This window comes from Drosophila albomicans, chromosome 3, assembly GCF_009650485.2.
Source record: "Drosophila albomicans strain 15112-1751.03 chromosome 3, ASM965048v2, whole genome shotgun sequence".
Classification (NCBI taxonomy): Eukaryota; Metazoa; Arthropoda; class Insecta; order Diptera; family Drosophilidae; genus Drosophila; species Drosophila albomicans.
In genome coordinates this window covers 39,324,712-39,343,807 of record NC_047629.2, presented here as the reverse complement: position 1 = coordinate 39,343,807, position 19,096 = coordinate 39,324,712, and the positions used below count along the sequence as shown (strand labels likewise).

Below are 19,096 nucleotides of genomic sequence, written 5' to 3'. Positions count from 1 at the left end.
ACAGTGTCTCTAGTCAGAGAGCGCACCTTAATCCTACGTGTAAACTTATATGAAAATAAACGCGCAACGTTACGAGCTGTAGTATTACGATACTTATCATCAGTCCTTGCAACGACATTATGTTAAACAAAAAGACGAGTACGATTGACAACAACTCATAACAAATTTGCAACATTTTCTTGTTGTTGTTGTCGTTGTTGTTGTGATTGCCAAAGATTTGAGTTGTTTGTTACATTTGTTGTGTTTACATTTGTGAGCACTTCATATATTATTTAGACACTTTGTTTTGGCCGAGCACTTGGCTCCAAGTTACATGGCTTAAATCGAATCTTATTTGTATTCTTTGCATTTAACACAGGACACACTCAGTGAGAGAGCAAGAGAGATTGGCATTTTTATTTTATTATCATTATTATTAATTATTTCGCAGCTGATGTTGATTGCTTCGTTTGTTTGTTTGTTTATTTGTTGTTGTTGTTATTGTTGTTGGTGATTGAAACTTACAGAACTTGTACAGGGCGTTTCACTTATTTATCATACCGACAAGTCTAGCACGCCGTTGTGGTGGCCACGCGCGGCTTGTTCTGCACCACGTACGCGTTTTCTGTAGACTGATTTGGGTTTTTCGGTTTTTCCGTTTACCAGCCTGTCGCCGCCAATTCAATTTCGCCCCCCTCCGCATTGTCCCGCAAGGATGCACAAACTCCCACACACACATACACTCAACAGAGAGGCAGTGAGAGAGCGCACAATAGAGAGAGCGCAGCCAGTGCACAACAAGAGAGCATTGGCCTAAACCAACAACCACCCCCAACAATCAAACACCATCATTCCCACCACCACCAACAACAACTCTCTCTCTTATTACTTCAATGGGATATCGGCGCTCTGTTGCTATTTTGTTTACTTTCGCTGTGTGGGCGTTAAGAGCAGTAGGCGTGTGCCTCTCAAAAACAAATAAACATGTTTGAAGCTGATCTTGAATGCACTTGAAAATTTTTTAAAATTTCGTTGCCTACTTTTAGGAGCTCGTTTAATTTATTTCCTTAAATTTACAATTACTTCAGGTTAGCTGTCAATATGTCATTACATGTTCATCTGTATGTAGGTATACAGCGCGCCCACTTGATGGATTCGCCAACACACACACAGATACACTCGCACACACACTTGTGAGACACCCTCAGTGGGCAGGACATGCGCCTAAGATTCGCTCTCTGAGTAACATTTCCTTTTTTCTCCCTAATATTTTTGCCGCTCCACGTTTCTTTTTTTTAATATAGTTTATCAACATGTCGCAGTCTCTGATAAAACAATCATCGTTTATGGTGCAACACGCTCGAAGCAACCGCCACACACACACTCTCCCATACACACACTCGCACATTTTAGAGCCTCCTGTCACAATTGAGATATTTGAACCTCGCACTCGTCGAGGGTGGCAATCGCTCTGAATTTGAGTCAAGTTCTTAGACAAATGTTTAACTGGGTTAAATTCAAATGCAAAAAATGTAGGAAAAATAAGCAACCATCAAATTGGGTAATGATTTTTGAGCAACTTCCAAGCCATCGCCACCAATACCAAGGCGAATGCGTAACGTAGCGTGCGGCTCGTTAAGGGCAACTCCTCAACTTCCAAAAGAAACCTCCCAACAAAAAACTATACGCCGGAAATGACAAGGCATAGCTTTCGCATTTCTTTTAAACTACAAAACAAAACTAAAAACGCGAAAACAAAAATACAATTGAGGCAAAGTAACGAAATGGCGACTAATAGTTACTCTACATCGAAATAGTAAAATCTATTAAACGTCTGTCTTGTCTTGATTGCACTTTAAAATTATGTTGCCTACTTTTAGGCGCTCCCTTTTAAATTATTTTGATCATTACTAGATTATTCAAATTTACTGATTTGAATATATTTTATATAAGGTGTGAGCTTAGTTGTAAATGGAAATTATATTTAACTTTTGTTAATAAATTATTGTGGTCTTTATTATATTTATAAAAATTACATCAATCTACTTCAGCTTAGCATTGTATAATAAATCTGTTTTAAAAGTGCCTTAAATCGTCAGCGTGTACTAATTATATATATTATAGCTCTCTATATTTATAAGATATAAGTTTATCTTTTTATAATTAAATTCTGTTGAATTACATTTCATATTCTGTCTCGTTACATTTTCAAATAGTTCAGCTATCTAACCTTGCTTTTGCAGAGTATGCCTAAATAATGAAAAAAAGAAGAAAATACAGTTAAATCAAATATGCGCTTAACACGAAATATTCAAATTTTCTGTGCGTTTGCTGGAGACCTGAATTTTTATTTGAGTTTTTATATGCTATATAATTTTGCGTCTAGGCAATATTCCTCGGAGCGACTTTTCAATAAACAGTCTGAGAATCGTTTACTTGTCGCCCTTGCTGCTGTTGGAACTTTTGCGCTGTCGGTGCTGTAAAAGTTCTTGGTATTGCTCCATGGAGCCATCCTCGTGCTTCGAGGTGAACTGCTGCTGCTGTGACTGCTTCGATGACTTTTCATCGCCGTTCCCTTTGCCCTCGCTGTGCTTTTTTTGGGCACGTTTCGACTCCTTGATTTTATCACGCACACGTTTTCCCAATCGCGATGCCGCGAGCACCTGGTTAACCTTCGAGCTCTTCAGATAGCGTGTACGCCACGACTGCAAACAAATGCAAAAAGAAAGGAAGCACATTAAATCGTTTATAGTTTAAAGTATTCACTCGTATTATTGCAAATTACCTCAGAATTCGTTTCCTGCAGTTTTTCGTGCTCATCCTCGCTGGTGTTTAACGATATCACATCGTTATCCTCCTCCTCGGGATCTGGCAGTTTCTCGGGCTTTACTTTGACTGGTGGCTCATCTGTCACCTCAGCCAACTCTGCAATCATTTCGTGCTCTAGATCACCGCCTATGGAAATGACATCATCGTTCTGATCCTCTTCGTCCACAATGGAACTGCTTAGCTGTGGCTGCTCTGCTTCTACGATTGGCTGACTGCTAGTGGACGGTTTCTCAACATCTGCCGATTCAACAGGAACTGCTTCAGCAGCAGCTGCTGGTTTCTCAGTCTCCACAGCTGTCGATTCAATTGGCTGCTCTTCCTCTGCTTTCTTCTTCACTGGCTCAGCCTCAGTCTCATTTTCGCTTTCTTCTCTCACCTCGCCCTCTTCGGGTTCGCTTAGCTCAGCTGGCTCTGGCTCAGGGATTGGAGGTGGAACAACTTTTGTCTGCTCTACTGTTTCTTTTGGCTTTACGGTTGCCTCATCGTCGGTGCTGTCGCTTATTAGCAGCGTTTCCGGTTCCGCTGGTATGGGAATCACATCCGGTGAAGCTGAACGCGATCTATCCGACTTATCTTGACTTATTTCTGGCTGACTTGTTGTCTTTACAACTGGTGTAACTTCCTTCTCGGGTGTTTTGGTTGATGTCCGATAATTGCGCTTTATCTTGATCTTCTTTTGCGCTGGAGCTGGTGCTGGAGCTGTTGTTTCCTTGGGTTTGCTACCATTGGTTTGTGCCTGCTCTCTTCTCGACTGTTCGCTTGACTTGCGCTTGCTGCTCGACTGCTCAGAGCTCCTATGACTACGCTTTTCTCTGGACTTTTCCTTCTCTGATGACCGTTTGCTGGTCTTCTCCTCCTCATCGTCGGATTTCACTTCAATCTTGGTAATCGGCTCCATTGCCAGCTGCGAGCGTATAGCTCGAGCTCTAGCCTGCAATTCCAGCAGCTCCAGCACACTGATCTGTCCATCCGCTGGAATTTATTGAGAGTTTTGAGAAGTTAAGTATAAATTCTAGTAGGCAATTGCTTTCAAACTTGATTAGAATTTATATCAACTTACGTTCTTTATTTTCATTGGTTTTATCGGCTCTTTTAGCGTTCGATTTTCGCAATTTCTTAGCTACAAAAGAGACAAATACAAATTTCAAAAACAAGCAAAAAATAAGTGTTAAAAAAACAATAAAAATTTAAAATTGCACGTCATGGCTGCCAAAGCTATGGAGGATATGAGCACTACCAACACGGAGAACGAGGATCCGGTTGAGCAGCAGGAAGAAAGCGAACGTGATCCCGACAAGTTCACAGTGCGTTTGAATGGCCAAAAGGATTTGGAGCAGCGTCTGCGTGAGTTTAAAGCCGCCTGCGATGCGCACGAGAAGCATGCGCGTAAACGACGTCGTCGTCGCTACTACCACATGGGCTTGGTAGCCAAAGTCGTGATGGAGACGACGCACGACGAACTGCGTCGCATGCTCGAGCACGGCACCTTGACCTTCCACGTGGACATGGTGGCCTTCAAGCCCGACGAACTGGCCACCATCATGGAAACTCTGAACATTGCCATCTCTGCGCATGCCGACGAACGTGAGTTGCGCACAGCCACCGGATTGGCTGCTGAGATCAATGGCGACTGTTGCCGCGTTGGACGACTGCGCAACAACTGCACAACAATGTTGGCACGCGGTGCTGTGCTTACTTTAACGACGGATGTAGCTTATCGCTATGCTGGCTTCAGGGAGATTGTGTATGTGATCAATCTGCATGCGTATCTCAGCTCAATACGTTTGAATGATGTGCTGCTTATCGGACGCGAGGTGCGTTGTCGTGTGGTCAAAACATTGCACGAAGCACTGGCTGTTCTGATCATCGATGCTGGGCTGTTGTCTTCTTATGACTTTATTGAACTGCCGCGACAATGCAATGCGCTGGCACCCGAAATGTATGCGGAGCTCTTCACCAGCGATCTGGAACGTGCTGCGAGTCTTAATGCTCACTATGTGGTCATGCCAAAGATACGATGTAAATCCTTTTTGCGATCGCTGTCGATGGCGATTAAAGCGAATTACGAGTTCAAGTTGATTGGTTGCATTGACTTTGAGTATGTGCGCAATAATATGCTTGATCTACTTGGCATTATTAAGCTGTTGGATTACATTTGGATACCAGACATGTTTTCAGTCAATTGCTGTGTCTACAACTATATTATGGAGGACGCTTTGCCCATTGCTCATTGCCAAAAGAAGCCGGTGATTGGCACTGTGCCGCTGGAGCGTTGCAACGACTTCAAACGATTCGAGCTGCACGAGTTTCTCTGGAAGATTGATGCTATTCACATGCAGAAGAGTCCGTGGTGCAACAAATATCCGCTGATTGTCAAGAAACTGATGCCCATTCGAGACTATCGCGTTGGTGTCGTCCAAAACCAGCAGCAGGTCAAGAGTATTCTCACATCGTATCAGACAATCATCAACTTTATCATACGCACCATATCGACCATCGAATGTCAGGCGATCTTTGTATTTACCAAGTGTGAGAATGCTAGTGTGGCATTGGCACGTTCCGAGATATATTGTCCCGTCTATATGATGATGCCGTTGCTCGAAGATGACGATGAAGCGACAGTCCGATGCAAGTTTGATTTGGCACGCGCTTTGCATCTGCGCCGTAATATGCATCCTGTGATCTATACGCCCGATCTCAATGAGTGCGGTTACAGCCCGATTGAGTTTGGTGTGGATTATATGCGGCGCAAAGGCTGCTTGGAAGTGGGTGACTTTGTGGTCACACTCGAAGTGGGCAAGGAGGAAGATGAGAATGTTGTGCTGGGCATTGGTGAAGATGTTTGCATACTGCGTGCTTTCTACGTGGCGCCTGTGTTCAACTGCGAGAAGTTCAAGTATGGCACCTGAATTTCCAATTCGAACATGACGTGCAGTTGTACAGACAATACTCATAAAAACAAACCAAATTAAATGTATGTAAGGTAAGACTAAAAAGTGTAATTCTTGGGCGGATTGTTTTCAGATGGATTCCCCACTTACCGCGCCGTGTTTCGCTGCCTCCAATGTCGCTGTCTGATGAAATCTCTTCCAGCGAAATGTGCTCTGTAAAGACACTTATTTGAAGTAATTCCTCGTAATAATATGTGCTATCTACTTACCTTCCTTGTGCTCCACATCCGAGTCCTCGGAACTCTCAGTATCTGTGGGGCAGCGAGTGTCCGCTATGATAGACTTTAAACGTTTGGTTGAGATGCAAAGCAGCTCATTTAAACAAAGTTCCTCGATTTCATCTAAGCTCGTCTTCTGCATATTTAGATTTAACCTTCAATTTCATTTACTGCTATTGACATTCCACTTACCTTAAGAAACTCTGGTGCTAGATTCATGATAGTCTTTGGCTTCAGCGTGCCAAAGATTTGCTTGACCAGCTCCAGGCGGTCATCAATATAGTGGGAAATGGGCTGCAGCGTGCGGTCTTCCTCCGATTTTTCCTTCTTGATGCTAATTGGCTTCGGTATTTGTTCATCCTTACTTCTTTTCTTAGAGCTGCTCATTGTTTTCTATTTTTGCTACAAATCAACACAAAACTACAATTATGATTTTGTTTGTTTGCGAAAACTCCGAAAACTGATATCAGCTGTTTCAGCCAGAGTTGTCATTGGTTGCCAAGGCGGAATAACCAGTGTTCAGGTAACATTCTTAGGCAACAGCTGTGTCAACAGTAACTCTGACAAGTGTGTTCTTTTTTGTTCTAATTTGTATTAAATTGCGTAGTGTTGTGTACATTAGACTAATATTGTAACAGTAAGTATGATGGTGATCAAAAACCGTAGTTATCAAATAGCATCAATCGCCGCAGCAGCAGCGGCAGTCATAAGCCTTTTATGATTATTGTGCTCATTGATACTGTTTGCATTTAATTCAATAAAGAGCGTTGTTACTGGGTTTTGCCCCACAAAAAATTTCCACTCCGCAAAGTTTGCACAAATGATTGCGTTATTTTTTAAAAACAAAACTAATGTGCAAATAAATGAATTGTGAAGTGCTTGTTTTATCGTGTGGTATTTATCCGTCGCAGCTTTTTCGCGTGGTATATCTTCGAGTAGGCTCTTATTGAGTAATCATGTTTATTTGGCTAGACTTAGTCTGGTCACACCGCTGGCCATATGTTCATTTGCGAGAGAGCGAGCGAGACGCGCGTTGTGTCGGTAAAAATAGTGTTCTTTCGCCAAGAAAAAATAATTCCGCTGAAACGTATTACAACAATATGTGTGTGCTTCGGTGATGTTTGGATATAAAGTAACAATTACTAAATACGGCATGGAATAGTTGTAAAGTGATAAGTGCATAACAACACTCATGCATAACTTGACGTTCTAACAACAACACTTAGAACGAACGACGAGCGAAAGGGAGTGAATAAAGAAAAAAGTACAAAAACAATTAAAAGATGAGTATATCGCGTGGTGGCAGCACGGCGCTGGATTTAGCGCCGCTGCTCGATGCCAGCAACAACAGCGATAACAGCGACACTGAGGCAAAATCAAATGGAGCCCTGTTGAATGCTTCTTCTAGTCACAGTCATAGGGACAAGGAGCGCGAGCGAGACAGAGAACGCGAGGAAGCCGATTCAGCGGTATTTGTAAAGAAGGTTGGCAGCGCCGTTTTCTATGGCATCTCGTCATTCATGATTACAGTGGTCAACAAAACCGTGCTGACCTCATACGCCTTCCCCTCGTTCCTGTTCCTTAGCCTGGGCCAATTAACCGCCAGCATTGTGGTGCTGGGCGCCGGCAAACGTCTGAAGCTGGTCAACTATCCGCCGCTACAGCGTAATACGTTCGCCAAGATCTTTCCGCTGCCCTTGATCTTCGGTTTCAACATGATCTTTGGCCTGGGTGGCACCAAAGCGCTTAGTCTGCCAATGTTTGCGGCACTGCGTCGTTTCTCCATCTTGATGACAATGCTGCTGGAGCTAAAGATACTCGGTGTACGCCCCACAACAGCTGTTCAGATTAGTGTTTATGCCATGATTGGTGGCGCATTGATAGCTGCCTCGGATGATCTGTCCTTCATGCAAGGCTACACGTATGTGATGATAACCAATGCGCTGACCGCCTCCAATGGCGTGTACGTGAAGAAGAAACTGGATACCTCGGAGATTGGCAAATACGGTTTAATGTTCTACAATTCATTGTTCATGTTCTTGCCGGCGTTGCTGATTAACTATTTCACGGGAGATCTGCAGAAAGCGTTGGATTTTCCCAGCTGGAATGATCCCGCATTTGTGCTGCAATTCCTGCTCAGCTGTGTCATGGGCTTCATACTCTCCTACAGCACCATTGTGTGCACGCAATTCAATTCGGCGCTGACCACAACGATTGTGGGTTGCCTCAAGAACATTTGCGTCACATATCTGGGGATGTTTATTGGAGGCGATTATGTGTTCTCGTGGCTCAACTGCATTGGCATCAACATCAGCGTAATGGCCAGTTTGCTGTACACATACGTGACCTTCCGGCGGAAGCAAGCACCGGACAAGCAATCCCATCTGCCCAGTTCTCGCGGAGAGAGTGTCTAGTAAAGAGAGATATATATGAAGAAAAGAGGAAGAAAGAGAGAGAGAGAGAGAGAGCAATTCTGCCAAAGCCATAAACGTTTGTTTCTACCAATAGAGAGGAGAATTGAGAGATCAGAGTTCAGATCTGTGTAACTAGCATTATAATTGCAATTGTACATATGTAGTTATGTATTTAAACATATTTCATTAGCTCTTATGTAATTTAAATATCTTTGTAAATTTACTACTCTATGCTGAGCCACAAAAACCATTATTATAATTATAATAATAGTAATTTAAAAGTGTCATAAGTTAAGAGAATGAAACGCAGACGTAATCACCTCCAACATAACAATAGATAAACGATAATTGAATCTAAATATATTTGTAAAATGTAGCACACCAATTTGTTGATGTAGCCCACAGCACAACTTGATAAGATTGCCATGCGACACAGAGAAAGAGAGCAGACGATGATAAGATATGGAAGCTACTGAAATACCCTTTTTCATTTCGCACATTTCTCTATGTACATATGTAAGTGCTTAAGTCGTGAAAATAATACCACGTTTTATTGTTAATCATGTTAAATCCCCTTAAATTGACCACAAGAATTAATTTGTTTACTTTTCAATAATCGATATTTATAAATAATTGTGCAATAGCTGAACGTGTTAATTTAAGTAAAAGATTCTTTTTCCCATATATATTTTTATCCCATTTAACGCGAGTTTAAATCTTTACAAAATTAAGTTCAAATTAAAAATAGAATTGAGAATTTGTTTTCAGTTCTATAAATCATTTTTCTTTTCTTTTTCTGATTGAACTTGTTTCTGATAATTGTTGCCTTGTAATCTTAAATTTGAACATAATGTTTAATTGAGCAAAAGTTGAAGTTAGTTTCTTAATTGACGTTAAAGTTTTTAGTTCCTACATAAGATTTGATTAGTTTTTCTTTATAATCTCAGTCAGCTATAAAGCCAAGAGTGCGTTCAAATGCAAATTTCCAGTTTCAAGTTATGATACTATTGTTAGATGAAACGGAAGTCTATTTCCTTATAATTGCGTTGATAAACCCGAATCTAAGACCTCTATAAAATGGTTTCAGCTTCAACTATTACACTCTTATCTTGGAGCACTGCAATGCTTATCTCGTCTAAATATGATTAAACTACATATGTTCGTGTATATATTATAATTATATATTCAAAACTAATCTTATATATAGTACTCTTATGTATATTCATGTGTCAACTGTGCAAATTACTCATCGGAAAAAAAACAAGAAAAAAGCAACGAAAATAATAAAAAATTGAAATAACTAAATAGAGGAACAGAAGATAGATGAGTTGCCGGTCGGATGGATTGCTCTGGCTGTTTGGTTGTTATTTTTCGTTTTTGCTTTTTGAAGGTTCAATTGTGATTATAAACAAAGAGTGGAAGTCACCAAAAAAGTAGAAAAAAAAACCGGTTATTGGATTTCTTTCGGTCTTTAACATAAACCGTTGTGGGGCGGCAATGTTTACTTCTGAATCTCTTTCTACTGACAAATTGTTCACTTGAAGCTGTGGCTAAATACACATTATTGAAGCCACGTACAAAGCGCCGCTTAATTTATGGACAGGTATTCAGGGTCGCATCGAAGAGCCGCCGAGTCATACATACATAATCACTGGGGCCTCTATTTGCTGTTGTTGCTGCTGCTGCTGGTGTCGTATTTACTGATGAGGTCAACTGCAAAGGTGTTAGGAGTTGAGAAGTGTTTGCAATGTGTGTGGAGATGAATTCCAGGTGGAAAAGTCAACCACATGACATTCGCTGCTTTTGTCTGCCAGAGTGTCGCAGATCGTAGCGCAACTGTCTTCGGAAAGTATCAAATAAATTCACTTGTCTCCACAGCGATGATGCGACGTTGCTGGCAAAGTACTTTGCCATTGGCTCAGCGAAGCTGGCAGCGTTCTCTGCCCCAGGCACAATTCCGCACCATGGTCACAGAAGCGCCCACGGAGGAACTGGATGACTTTGAGCGAGAATACCTCAAGCAGCGCATACAGATCTCACCATTCCAGAGAATGCTGCTCGGGGCGGGTTCGTCCATTGCCGCTCTACTCGATCCACGACGGTACAACATTATTTTTAGTATTTCCAGTTAATGAATCACATGCATTTTAAATCATTGCTCATTGTTAGCCATGACATGATCGCCTGCTTGGGCGAGACGACGGGCGAGAATGCACTATGGAATATTCTGGACAGCATGCAGAGCAGCGAGGAAGGACGACGCATCCTCGCTGAGAAGCCACGCATCAACACACAGACCATTGACTTCAAACGTTTGGAGGCGTTGCCGCCTGACACCTTTGGTGCCACCTATGCTAAGTTCCTCAAAGACAACGTAAGTCACAATGTAGCAGGTAGCAGACAATTCAATAAATTACAGGGAAAAAACAATAAATCTTTTTACAAGGTTCATTATTGAAAAAGTGATAAGACGTGTATTAAACAAAATGTGACTTATTGTTAGTCAACTTCAAATTAAATAATTATAACAACTAAAACAGGAGTGTTTAAAAAAGTGTGTGAAGGTGTTTAAAGGAGACATTTTAGATTAATTCTTATTTTCGTTCTGACCATAAATATAAAATATATACAAAAATAACAAGTCGAAGGCAAAACTAGTATCAGAAATTGATTAGAGTGGCAAAGAATTTAAATTGACCAAATAAAACGTTTCGAATACAATCAAAACTTTTGTTTCAATAGAAGAGTAAATCTTACTTTTTGATACAAAATTATGAAGTCATTATTTATTTTTATTATCCTTATATTTTTTATATTTTATAAATATGCACTTTTATATTAAAATTGACATTTAACAAATATTTTATAATACATTAGTTAGATTAGTAATAACATTTAAAAATAATAGGGCAAATACCATTTGGAAATGTATCCCTCTCCTCTTAGAGCTTTTCCCAAAATGAAATCCCTGATTAATTAACTTTTTATATACGCAGCAAGTGACGCCCGATACACGCATGGAGGTGCGCTTTCTCGATGATCCTAAGCTGGCCTATTTAATGACCCGCTATCGGGAGTGCCATGATCTCGTTCACACTGTGCTTAACATGCCAACGAATATGCTAGGCGAGGTGGCGGTCAAGTGGGTGGAAGCCTTAAACACTGGCCTGCCGATGTGTTATGGAGGCGCCGTCTTTGGCGCAGTGCGTCTGCGACCCAAGTGAGTAGCCAGTTTTTGTGGTTCTATTGGGTTAATTGCCAAATAATAATACGATACATGCGTGTGCCACTTTTGGATGTTTCGCTGTTTACTTTTAGGCAACGTCGAGAGTACTTGAAGCGCTATTTGCCGTGGGCCATCGAGAATGGTAAGCAGATGAAGCCATTGATGCCCGTGTATTGGGAGCAGCGTTGGGAGCAAAGCGTGCACGAATTGCGTGCCGAATTGGGCATTAAAGTCTTGCAATGAAAAAACCTTATATTGATTTTAAAAATTATAAGTTGGTTGCGATTAGTAATTTTATTTTAACAATTGGAGAATAGGAAAACACTTAAATAAAACTGAAATGCTGCGCATATAGAATAATTGTTGAAAACTCTGCTGTTTTCACTTCTAAATGAATTTCATGATTTAAATTTGAATCTGAAGGCGCGAAGAACCCAGATATCGATAAAAATAAAAAGTTATCGGAAGGTCGAGCGATCTGGTATTTGTTCTATCTTATGGATATTTTTCTAAATTGGAAATTTTAAAATAAAAGGCCTCAAAAGGAGTGCTTGAATGAATAGCACAAAAATATAAACGTAATTGCTAGATCGAATTTCAACTAATTTAAATGATTTGGACAATTGTCCAAGTGTTGAATTTGTCGGGAATACGGCGAGATTGGCAGCACTGAGTGTGATCATCAAGCGGTAACGATCTGGCAACGACAAACGCCGTGTTTGCTTTTGCTGATGTGTTGTGAGAAGCTAATGGATAATTGTTTATTAAAAAGTCATTATGGCTGAGAAATTTAATGGGTTTAGTCACGACGAAATACTCAAAATCACAGGACACAAACAAGGTGGTCGAACCAACAATGAAAGAGGTAAATAAAAGACAAGCGCTTAACTTGATTTGGCTTGTTTTGATTGTGTGCGTGTGCTAAACAAAACAAATGTTATTAACGTACGTGTGTGCTTGCGTGTGTGTGTGTGCTTATTTTAACTTGCAGCAAGGCATATACTCATGAGCCAGCCGGGTATAAGGCGCATGCCGGATAAGACGGATAAGCCGGATAAGCTCTTCCGCCAGGCCGATCAATTGCGAAAGCAGCAACAGCCACAACAACAACCGAAGTCTCAACAACAAACGAAATCGAAATCAAGATCAACCACGCCCACAGCGCCAGCAACTCCCACGCCTAGTGTTGAATCACTCAATCTCGATGGCGGACTCTCAGAGTCACTTGTTCAGGCACTCTACTGTGGACCTATCAACAACAACAATAATAATGGCAAAGCTGCCACGTCTGCAACAAGCGGCGATAGCGAAGTTCTCGATGACAGCTCAATCATTAAGCTAGGCAGCATAGGAAATGATAATGATGTTGTTGCTTCCGCTGCTGACAGCACCATTGATTCTGCAAATGAAGAGAGGCTGAGCACTGATTCCCCTTTTAAGGGTATTTCACTAAAGGATTTCGAGCAGCATCGCAAGATGATCGAGGAGCAGAATAAACAAAAGAAACAAATGCTCTACAAAGCGATCGAACAGCATACGCAAAAAACTGCCGCCGAATCTCGCAAAATCGAAGAGATTCGTCATGAGCTCTCCAAGCTGGAGAGCGATCTTGCCGTGGATGTGGCGCTGCTACGCAAGCAGATTGACACTGCCTGCATCCACTTTGCAAATGTGGAGTAAGAACTCGATTAACTGTACTACTTATCAGCTTCTAATTGTAATTTATATTATAGAAAACAGTATGTTAAGATTGAGGCTCAATTTCTGAAGGCGAAAATCGATTTGCACAACGCATCCGAGAAGAAGGAGCTGCTCACGGAACATCTCTGCACGGTTATTGCCCACAATGAGGATCGTAAGGCTCAAAAGTTGACCGAACTGATGCAAAAAGTCGGTTTATCGCCAACTGAAGATGATCAACCTGAATCTGCTGCAATAGAAATTAATTAAATACTGCATATCGCATAGCTGCAAATCATTGCCCAACATTAATTATTGATATTAATATGTGTAGTAACTTAAGTGTTTTAGCTGTAAGCTTAAAGTGCAAATTGCAATAATTAAATTGTGTATGTTCGTTAATAATTTAAAAGCTGTTCTTTTTTATTTACTGTGTAAAAGTCTGGCAACTCTGAGCGCATGAGATGCTGTAGCCCTGTTTAAACAGCTGATCGAAATGAACGCGTGCACGGTTTGAAACATAAACAAACGTGAGCATTTATTAGTAAGCTAAATATATAGACATTAAGGATGGCAGGACGTGGTCGCGGTGGTAAAACGGGCTCGCTGACTGCGGAGCAGATGCAGGCGCTGGGCTGTGTGGGCAAGGACATGCCACAAGTGCAGTCGGCGCCGCCGCCAACATTTCCTCCGGTGCTCAACAAACCTATCACACTAGAGGTGAGTTTAATATGCATTGTTATTGCTACAGTGCTGCTATAAAAAGAGCCAACAACAGTTAACTTGCGTTTTACACAAATTGAAAAAATTGAATTTCAAAAAATTCAGATATATTTACCAAAACAAAAACAAAGCGCAGCTTAAATATAATATAATAATAATATTTGAGTGTTTTAATCTAACTTTAGACAACCACAGCGCAAAGCTATCAACTGTTGTGGAAAGAAGACTTTCTGAATCGCATGCGGGATTCGCCTTACTACATAATCTCTGCCAGCCAGGAGAAGAAGAAAACAGACGTCAAGGATTGGCGAGAAGTAAGCAACCAGCTATGCCATAGATTCCCTTTGTGTAATCTATGATATAATCCTTTTTAGAAAGCAATACAGCGCCTTAAACATCGCGCCCAAGCCGAGTTCAACTACAAAGCAATGCCCCGAGAGCTGAATTCCACAAGTAGGAAGCGAACTGCAGCTGAGTTGCGTCCCAAACAAGTTGCTAAGAAAAATAAAAACATCGAGGATAGACTGAAACAGCTAGAACAGAAAGAGCTCAAAAGTGGCGCTGGCGCCGGCGGCGATAATGACAACGATGAGGCCAAACAGGAGTCTGACTCGGAGCGAGAGGATGAGCAAGAGGATCCCGAGGCAGCATTGGATGATGAGATGGACGAGGAGAACGACTATGCCAACGATTACTTTGACAATGGCGAAGCCTACAATGAGGAGGACGATAACATGGACGATGGTCCCGTCTACTAGAAAATATGAAATAAATTACAGGATAACAAGTAGTTTTGTTGAGTTTTTGTGATTTACTATTGCGCCACTTTAAGCTTATTTAACACATATTATTAACTGCTGCAATGTACGTGGTTTTATGCACTTAATCCAAGTTGCTGGGAGGGCTGTAGTTCAGATGGATCAAGCCTGAGGACTTCACCTGCAAATCAAATAGCAAATCATTAGCAAGTCCGCGATGACAGATGAACGGATGACTTACGAAGCCAATGGTGCCAGCCAAGACCAGGATACCGGTCAACAAGGCGGCGTTGTACTTGGTCTGGTTCTGGCTGTGCTGTTCCTTCCAGTCACCAGCGGGCACGGGCAAATCGTTCATGGTGGAGTGCTGGTGGTGTCCGCCACCGTGGTAGGCAGCACGCGACATGGCGCCAGCTGCAAATGCAATTCCATGTTAATAAATCAATAAATTCCAGTTTATGATGCAGGAGCAACATTATGTAATTTTTAAGGTTAACAAATTGAGTGACAAATACAGAATTAATACGCTTGCACTTACCATTTCTGAACAACAGTCCTTGTTTGACGAGGTGCTTGACCAACATGTTTGCTAAAATGATATCAATAAATTAAATAATTTGTATTTCTATTACAATATTGTTTTTTCTTTGCAATAATTTGCACTCACCAGTGTTTTACTTATGTATCGCGACCAGTGTGGACAGCTGTAAGAGTTGAGAAAATACTGAAAACTATTAAGTTGGCTGTGCGCAATATTCGACTCGCGTGAAGTTGGCGTTCGTGATGATGATGGTGGTGGCTCATCGATCAGCTGTTTTTGGTGGAGGCGTTCTCAAGCTTTGGAAATAATTATACGGTTGAGATAAAGATTGATCACTACCCGAACATTCCGTAGCCATGCTGACCATTGGCACCTTGGCCAACATCAAGCACATACTGCAAAAGGAACTCTTCAATGCTAACGGCAACAGTGGGAGTGGCGAACGTTTGCTCTCCGTGGTGACGGTGACAAAGACTTTCAAGAAGAAAGACAAGCGAGCCTGTTACCTTTGTGTAGTGTCAACAGCGCCGCCAGTGCCCGTGGTCACATTGTGCCTGGTGAAGCAGTCCGAGCAGCGGGAGAGCGAATACAAGCGCAAACGTAGTTGGCAGCTGGACGAGATCAAGTGGATCGATGGGCGCAACGAACAGTTTGAGACCCATGAGTTTGACATTCAATTGGAGAAGCTCTACAAGTGGTATGCCCTTAATCTGCATGAGCGACAAAACTTTCTGGCCGTGCTCAACAGGCAAATTCAAAAATATGTGCGAGGCCCACATCGAGCGGAGTTTCGTAATGTTCCACTGGCCTGGCTCTCCGAAAAGTCGCCGGAGAAGTTGGCAGCAGGGCGAGCGGGTAGCGCTGGAAATGCTGTGCAGAAGCCACACAACTCAGATGACGAGGACGACGAGGAGGAGGCACAAGAGTTCACTGCGCTGACTGATAAGGAGGCCAATGAGCTAGGCAAACTATTCTCTGAGTGTGATTTTGCTATCAAGGATGCCGAGCAGTTCATTGAGCAGTTGTCCAAAGAATTGCATGATCTGGATGGCGTAAGTTACATTTAAGTAGTTTATTGTCTTTCGTTGCTAATCTCTTGAATTCACCAGGCCAATATGCAAAGTGTTCTCGCATCGGAGCAGAAAGTGCTGAAGATGATGGAGCACATTGATAATGCCATTACGGAAGCGGACAAGTTTGAAACGCGTCTGGATAGCTATGAAGATATTCTGGGACATGTGAAGGAGACCATGGAGAAGATTGGTGGCAAGAATGCCATGATCGAGATAGCCAACAACAACAACATCAAACTCATGAGGGAACTCAATAAAGTTATCGTAAGTATAATTAACAACTTCGGACTTGAGTGTTTAATAAACACTGGTTGAAGTATGAAGCGAAGAAATCCACTTCATACTCGTATCGAATTTATTGTTTAAACTCTTAATATAATCCTTAACCTCTGCAGAGCCAACTGGACTTGCCGCATAGCCAGCAACAAGCATTGGATGATCCGGATCTGAAGACTGCATCGGGACGTAAAGCAGCCATAACAGCAGCTCAATGTCTGCAGCAGGCGATGAACAGCGACATTGATCCAACGCTACTGCGGTTAGAAGCTGTGCAGGATCAGCGAAAACGCTTCGAGAAATGGAAACAAAAGTTCTCGGCAACAGTTAGTCGTTTCCTCAACAATCTGTTCATCCATTTGGGCAACGAAATTGGCGATATGCCATTGACGAGCACCGAATTGACGCTGCCCAACCACTCAAATGTGCATCGCGAGTTGACGCCGTACACGGAGCTGATGCACTGGTCCAAGGCAATGGATCGCAAGACCTACGATGGCCTGATGCGTGTTTACACGGCATCACTGAGCAAGATCTACGATCGCGATGTGCGAAACTTCTTTAATCTGGTAAGAGCTGACATCATTTTATAGCATGTATATGTTTGCTAATTATTTGTACAATAGGCCAAGCTGCAAGTGTCCGATAAGTTGCGCAGTTCTCGTGAGGATCTAGACATGTCTAGTTCGTCGCGTAAGTCCGCAGTGTCAACCATTCCGTATGGCACGTTGGGCATCAATCGAGAGCAATGGGGTCCTGGGGTGGACAGCGCTGATCGCGTGCGTTTCGATGCGTTGCTGGAAAAAGTATTGGCGGAGCTGGAACCGATTGCCTTGCAGGAACAGTTGTTCTGCATCAACTTCTTTCAAATGGATGTGATAAGTCCGACAACGAAGAACACGCAAACCACACTCGAGGTGGGCAAGGACAAAGACAAAGGCAATGAGATGTCCCAATCTTTCAATGCCTCAATGGTGTCTCCTACGGACGGAGCTGCGGTGCCGCAGAAGCGCCTCGATCGTCAGATCAACGAGGATGTGCGCAAGCTGATGATGGGTCTCTTTGGTTGCCTTGAGCCCGAGCTGGTGAGCTTCATACAAAGCTTTGAGCGCGTGGACAGCTTGTAAGAAAATCATCTATTTATTTTCTGATTCAACACTTTACTAATGCTGTTCTCAAATTGCTTAGCTACTCGCTTTATGTGCTGGTGCGTCTAACGCAGCACGTCATGTCCGCCCAGGACACACATTCCTTTCTCAGCATGACCTTCGCCTCGGCCTTGGTGCAGGTCAAGCGTAACTTTGATCGCTTCATGCAACAGCAGCTGCAATCCATCAAGGAGGCCAAGTTGCCCAAGCGTTCGAAAGCCATTCTGCCTTATGTGGAGAACTTTGAGAATTTTGCCCAAACGGCCGAGGGCATCTTTCGCAAATCGGATCGTCGCACCGACATGGAGAAGTGGTATCTCCAGCTGGTCAATGCCATCTTTGAGGGCATTAGCATGCATTCGCAGGAGCATCCAAAGACGCCGTCGCAGGTGGTGCGCATGGAGAACTATCATCATATGTACGCACTGCTGGCACAGCTCAAGGTGCCGGGTCTAGATGCGCTCAAGAAGGAGGCCAAGTTGCGCTACAACGATGCACTCAAGGCATATGTGACGCAGTACTTCGGACGACCGCTGGAGAAGCTCAACGTAAGTTAGATTGCAGATGCCTAACGATTGCCTCTAATGACATTTCCTTCTTTAGCAATTCTTTGAAGGCGTGCAGCAGAAGGTGGCCCAGGGCGTCAAGGAGACGGAGATCAGCTATCAAATGGCATTTTCCAAGCAGGAGCTGCGCAAGGTCATCAGCCAGTATCCGGCGAGGGAGGTGAAAAAGGGCCTGGAGAACCTCTACAAGAAGGTGGACAAGCATCTGTGCGAGGAAGAGAATCTGCTGCAGGTCGTTTGGCATGCCATGCAGGAGGAGTTCATAGCCCAGTACAATTATCTCGAGGAGCGCATACAGAAATGCTATGCGGGCGCCATGATTAATCTGGAATTTAACATACAGGATATACTGGCCTTTTTCTCCGACATTGCACGTTCCCATTGAGAGAGATTCCTTTTTTCAGTTATGGGAGCGGGGGGCAGTTTACTTTTAAGTGCAATAGTATTTAGAGCGAATGTTTTTTTTTCTCAAAGACAAAAATATACGCGCACATATTTAAACAGCTGATTGAGAGCAAAATTAAGCAAGAGCGCAAGAGAGCGCTACGGCAAGTCCAATAAGATTTTCCAACTGTTGCTCGTTCTGAAGTTTTGAGAGAGCGACTTTCATTCAGTTGGCGCGCCAGAATGAGATAGCAAGCGGCAGTGAGAGTACAATAACAACAACAATGCGAACGAGATCGCGCTTGTTCTGAGTCGTGACTGCCGTGAGAC

At 42.6% G+C, this 19,096-nt stretch overlaps 9 protein-coding genes across 10 annotated transcripts in view; 6 read left to right on the top strand and 3 right to left on the bottom strand.

Moving 5' to 3' along the window:
• Nucleotides 1-585, bottom strand: part of LOC117572463 (uncharacterized) — a 36,332-nt gene extending 35,747 nt beyond the window's left edge. Inside the window, exon 1 of one of the 2 annotated variants that reach the window (XM_052004590.1) lies at nucleotides 505-585. The gene's annotated coding sequence lies outside the window, so the exon portion shown is untranslated. Of the gene's footprint in view, nucleotides 1-2; nucleotides 147-504 lie in introns of those variants that run through there. The other variant, XM_052004589.1, reaches the window with a different exon arrangement.
• Nucleotides 586-1,992: 1,407 nt separating this feature from the next.
• LOC117567204 (neurofilament heavy polypeptide) lies at nucleotides 1,993-6,507 on the bottom strand. Its single transcript, XM_034247034.2, has 6 exons — nucleotides 6,170-6,507; nucleotides 5,969-6,113; nucleotides 5,850-5,912; nucleotides 3,869-3,928; nucleotides 2,765-3,780; nucleotides 1,993-2,684 (listed from the first exon to the last, which is right to left on the bottom strand). Exons 1-6 carry the CDS (start codon nucleotides 6,362-6,364, stop codon nucleotides 2,412-2,414), a joined length of 1,752 nt encoding a protein of 583 aa, XP_034102925.1. The 5' UTR covers nucleotides 6,365-6,507; the 3' UTR covers nucleotides 1,993-2,411.
• Nucleotides 3,923-5,792, top strand: LOC117571091 (uncharacterized). The gene has a single exon (XM_034253075.2). It carries the CDS (start codon nucleotides 4,011-4,013, stop codon nucleotides 5,715-5,717), a length of 1,707 nt encoding a protein of 568 aa, XP_034108966.1. The 5' UTR covers nucleotides 3,923-4,010; the 3' UTR covers nucleotides 5,718-5,792.
• LOC117567207 (ubiquinone biosynthesis protein COQ4 homolog, mitochondrial) lies at nucleotides 6,501-11,985 on the top strand. The gene is made up of 5 exons (XM_034247037.2): nucleotides 6,501-6,614; nucleotides 10,270-10,492; nucleotides 10,561-10,765; nucleotides 11,388-11,611; nucleotides 11,710-11,985. The coding sequence occupies exons 2-5, from the start codon at nucleotides 10,272-10,274 to the stop codon at nucleotides 11,858-11,860; spliced, it is 801 nt and encodes a 266-aa protein (XP_034102928.1). The 5' UTR covers nucleotides 6,501-6,614; nucleotides 10,270-10,271; the 3' UTR covers nucleotides 11,861-11,985.
• LOC117567205 (UDP-sugar transporter UST74c) lies at nucleotides 6,948-9,696 on the top strand. The gene has a single exon (XM_034247035.2). The coding sequence runs from the start codon at nucleotides 7,261-7,263 to the stop codon at nucleotides 8,389-8,391; it is 1,131 nt and encodes a 376-aa protein (XP_034102926.1). The 5' UTR covers nucleotides 6,948-7,260; the 3' UTR covers nucleotides 8,392-9,696.
• A 308-nt stretch (nucleotides 11,986-12,293) lies between the features above and the next one.
• LOC117567206 (RAB6-interacting golgin) lies at nucleotides 12,294-13,702 on the top strand. The gene is made up of 3 exons (XM_034247036.2): nucleotides 12,294-12,482; nucleotides 12,609-13,293; nucleotides 13,351-13,702. The coding sequence occupies exons 1-3, from the start codon at nucleotides 12,395-12,397 to the stop codon at nucleotides 13,565-13,567; spliced, it is 990 nt and encodes a 329-aa protein (XP_034102927.1). The 5' UTR covers nucleotides 12,294-12,394; the 3' UTR covers nucleotides 13,568-13,702.
• Nucleotides 13,703-13,777: 75 nt separating this feature from the next.
• LOC117572098 (DNA-directed RNA polymerase III subunit RPC7) lies at nucleotides 13,778-14,810 on the top strand. The gene is made up of 3 exons (XM_034254705.2): nucleotides 13,778-14,017; nucleotides 14,206-14,334; nucleotides 14,395-14,810. The coding sequence occupies exons 1-3, from the start codon at nucleotides 13,868-13,870 to the stop codon at nucleotides 14,776-14,778; spliced, it is 663 nt and encodes a 220-aa protein (XP_034110596.1). The 5' UTR covers nucleotides 13,778-13,867; the 3' UTR covers nucleotides 14,779-14,810.
• On the bottom strand, nucleotides 14,809-15,544 carry LOC117572099 (uncharacterized). The gene is made up of 4 exons (XM_034254706.2): nucleotides 15,446-15,544; nucleotides 15,317-15,367; nucleotides 15,020-15,192; nucleotides 14,809-14,959 (listed from the first exon to the last, which is right to left on the bottom strand). Exons 2-4 carry the CDS (start codon nucleotides 15,360-15,362, stop codon nucleotides 14,903-14,905), a joined length of 276 nt encoding a protein of 91 aa, XP_034110597.1. The 5' UTR covers nucleotides 15,363-15,367; nucleotides 15,446-15,544; the 3' UTR covers nucleotides 14,809-14,902.
• Nucleotides 15,545-15,576: 32 nt separating this feature from the next.
• Nucleotides 15,577-18,885, top strand: LOC117572097 (exocyst complex component 1). Its single transcript, XM_034254704.1, has 6 exons — nucleotides 15,577-16,371; nucleotides 16,429-16,656; nucleotides 16,788-17,237; nucleotides 17,295-17,791; nucleotides 17,857-18,364; nucleotides 18,420-18,885. The coding sequence occupies exons 1-6, from the start codon at nucleotides 15,676-15,678 to the stop codon at nucleotides 18,765-18,767; spliced, it is 2,727 nt and encodes a 908-aa protein (XP_034110595.1). The 5' UTR covers nucleotides 15,577-15,675; the 3' UTR covers nucleotides 18,768-18,885.
• Nucleotides 18,886-19,096: the final 211 nt, after the last annotated feature.

Excerpts from the sequence above, each read along its gene's own strand:
- LOC117572097 (XM_034254704.1), top strand. The coding sequence starts at position 15,676 with ATGCTGACCATTGGCACCTTGGCCAACATCAAGCACATACTGCAAAAG. Across the intron at positions 17,792-17,856 it reads TTTGAGCGCGTGGACAGCTT|CTACTCGCTTTATGTGCTGG; the intron begins GTAAGAAAATCA and ends CAAATTGCTTAG. Across the intron at positions 18,365-18,419 it reads GACCGCTGGAGAAGCTCAAC|CAATTCTTTGAAGGCGTGCA; the intron begins GTAAGTTAGATT and ends TTCCTTCTTTAG.
- LOC117567204 (XM_034247034.2), bottom strand. The coding sequence starts at position 6,364 with ATGAGCAGCTCTAAGAAAAGAAGTAAGGATGAACAAATACCGAAGCCA. Across the intron at positions 3,929-5,849 it reads AGGCAGCGAAACACGGCGCG|CTAAGAAATTGCGAAAATCG; the intron begins GTAAGTGGGGAA and ends TCTCTTTTGTAG. Across the intron at positions 2,685-2,764 it reads TGCAGGAAACGAATTCTGAG|TCGTGGCGTACACGCTATCT; the intron begins GTAATTTGCAAT and ends ATTTGTTTGCAG.
- LOC117567206 (XM_034247036.2), top strand. The coding sequence starts at position 12,395 with ATGGCTGAGAAATTTAATGGGTTTAGTCACGACGAAATACTCAAAATC. Across the intron at positions 12,483-12,608 it reads TCGAACCAACAATGAAAGAG|CAAGGCATATACTCATGAGC; the intron begins GTAAATAAAAGA and ends TTTAACTTGCAG. Across the intron at positions 13,294-13,350 it reads ATCCACTTTGCAAATGTGGA|AAAACAGTATGTTAAGATTG; the intron begins GTAAGAACTCGA and ends TTTATATTATAG.
- LOC117571091 (XM_034253075.2), top strand. The coding sequence starts at position 4,011 with ATGGCTGCCAAAGCTATGGAGGATATGAGCACTACCAACACGGAGAAC.
- LOC117572098 (XM_034254705.2), top strand. The coding sequence starts at position 13,868 with ATGGCAGGACGTGGTCGCGGTGGTAAAACGGGCTCGCTGACTGCGGAG. Across the intron at positions 14,018-14,205 it reads ACAAACCTATCACACTAGAG|ACAACCACAGCGCAAAGCTA; the intron begins GTGAGTTTAATA and ends ATCTAACTTTAG. Across the intron at positions 14,335-14,394 it reads ACGTCAAGGATTGGCGAGAA|AAAGCAATACAGCGCCTTAA; the intron begins GTAAGCAACCAG and ends AATCCTTTTTAG.
- LOC117572099 (XM_034254706.2), bottom strand. The coding sequence starts at position 15,362 with ATGTTGGTCAAGCACCTCGTCAAACAAGGACTGTTGTTCAGAAATG. Across the intron at positions 15,193-15,316 it reads AGGACTGTTGTTCAGAAATG|CTGGCGCCATGTCGCGTGCT; the intron begins GTAAGTGCAAGC and ends TTGCATTTGCAG. Across the intron at positions 14,960-15,019 it reads TGGCTGGCACCATTGGCTTC|GTGAAGTCCTCAGGCTTGAT; the intron begins GTAAGTCATCCG and ends TTTGATTTGCAG.
- LOC117567205 (XM_034247035.2), top strand. The coding sequence starts at position 7,261 with ATGAGTATATCGCGTGGTGGCAGCACGGCGCTGGATTTAGCGCCGCTG.
- LOC117567207 (XM_034247037.2), top strand. The coding sequence starts at position 10,272 with ATGATGCGACGTTGCTGGCAAAGTACTTTGCCATTGGCTCAGCGAAGC. Across the intron at positions 10,766-11,387 it reads CTAAGTTCCTCAAAGACAAC|CAAGTGACGCCCGATACACG; the intron begins GTAAGTCACAAT and ends TTATATACGCAG. Across the intron at positions 11,612-11,709 it reads GCAGTGCGTCTGCGACCCAA|GCAACGTCGAGAGTACTTGA; the intron begins GTGAGTAGCCAG and ends GTTTACTTTTAG.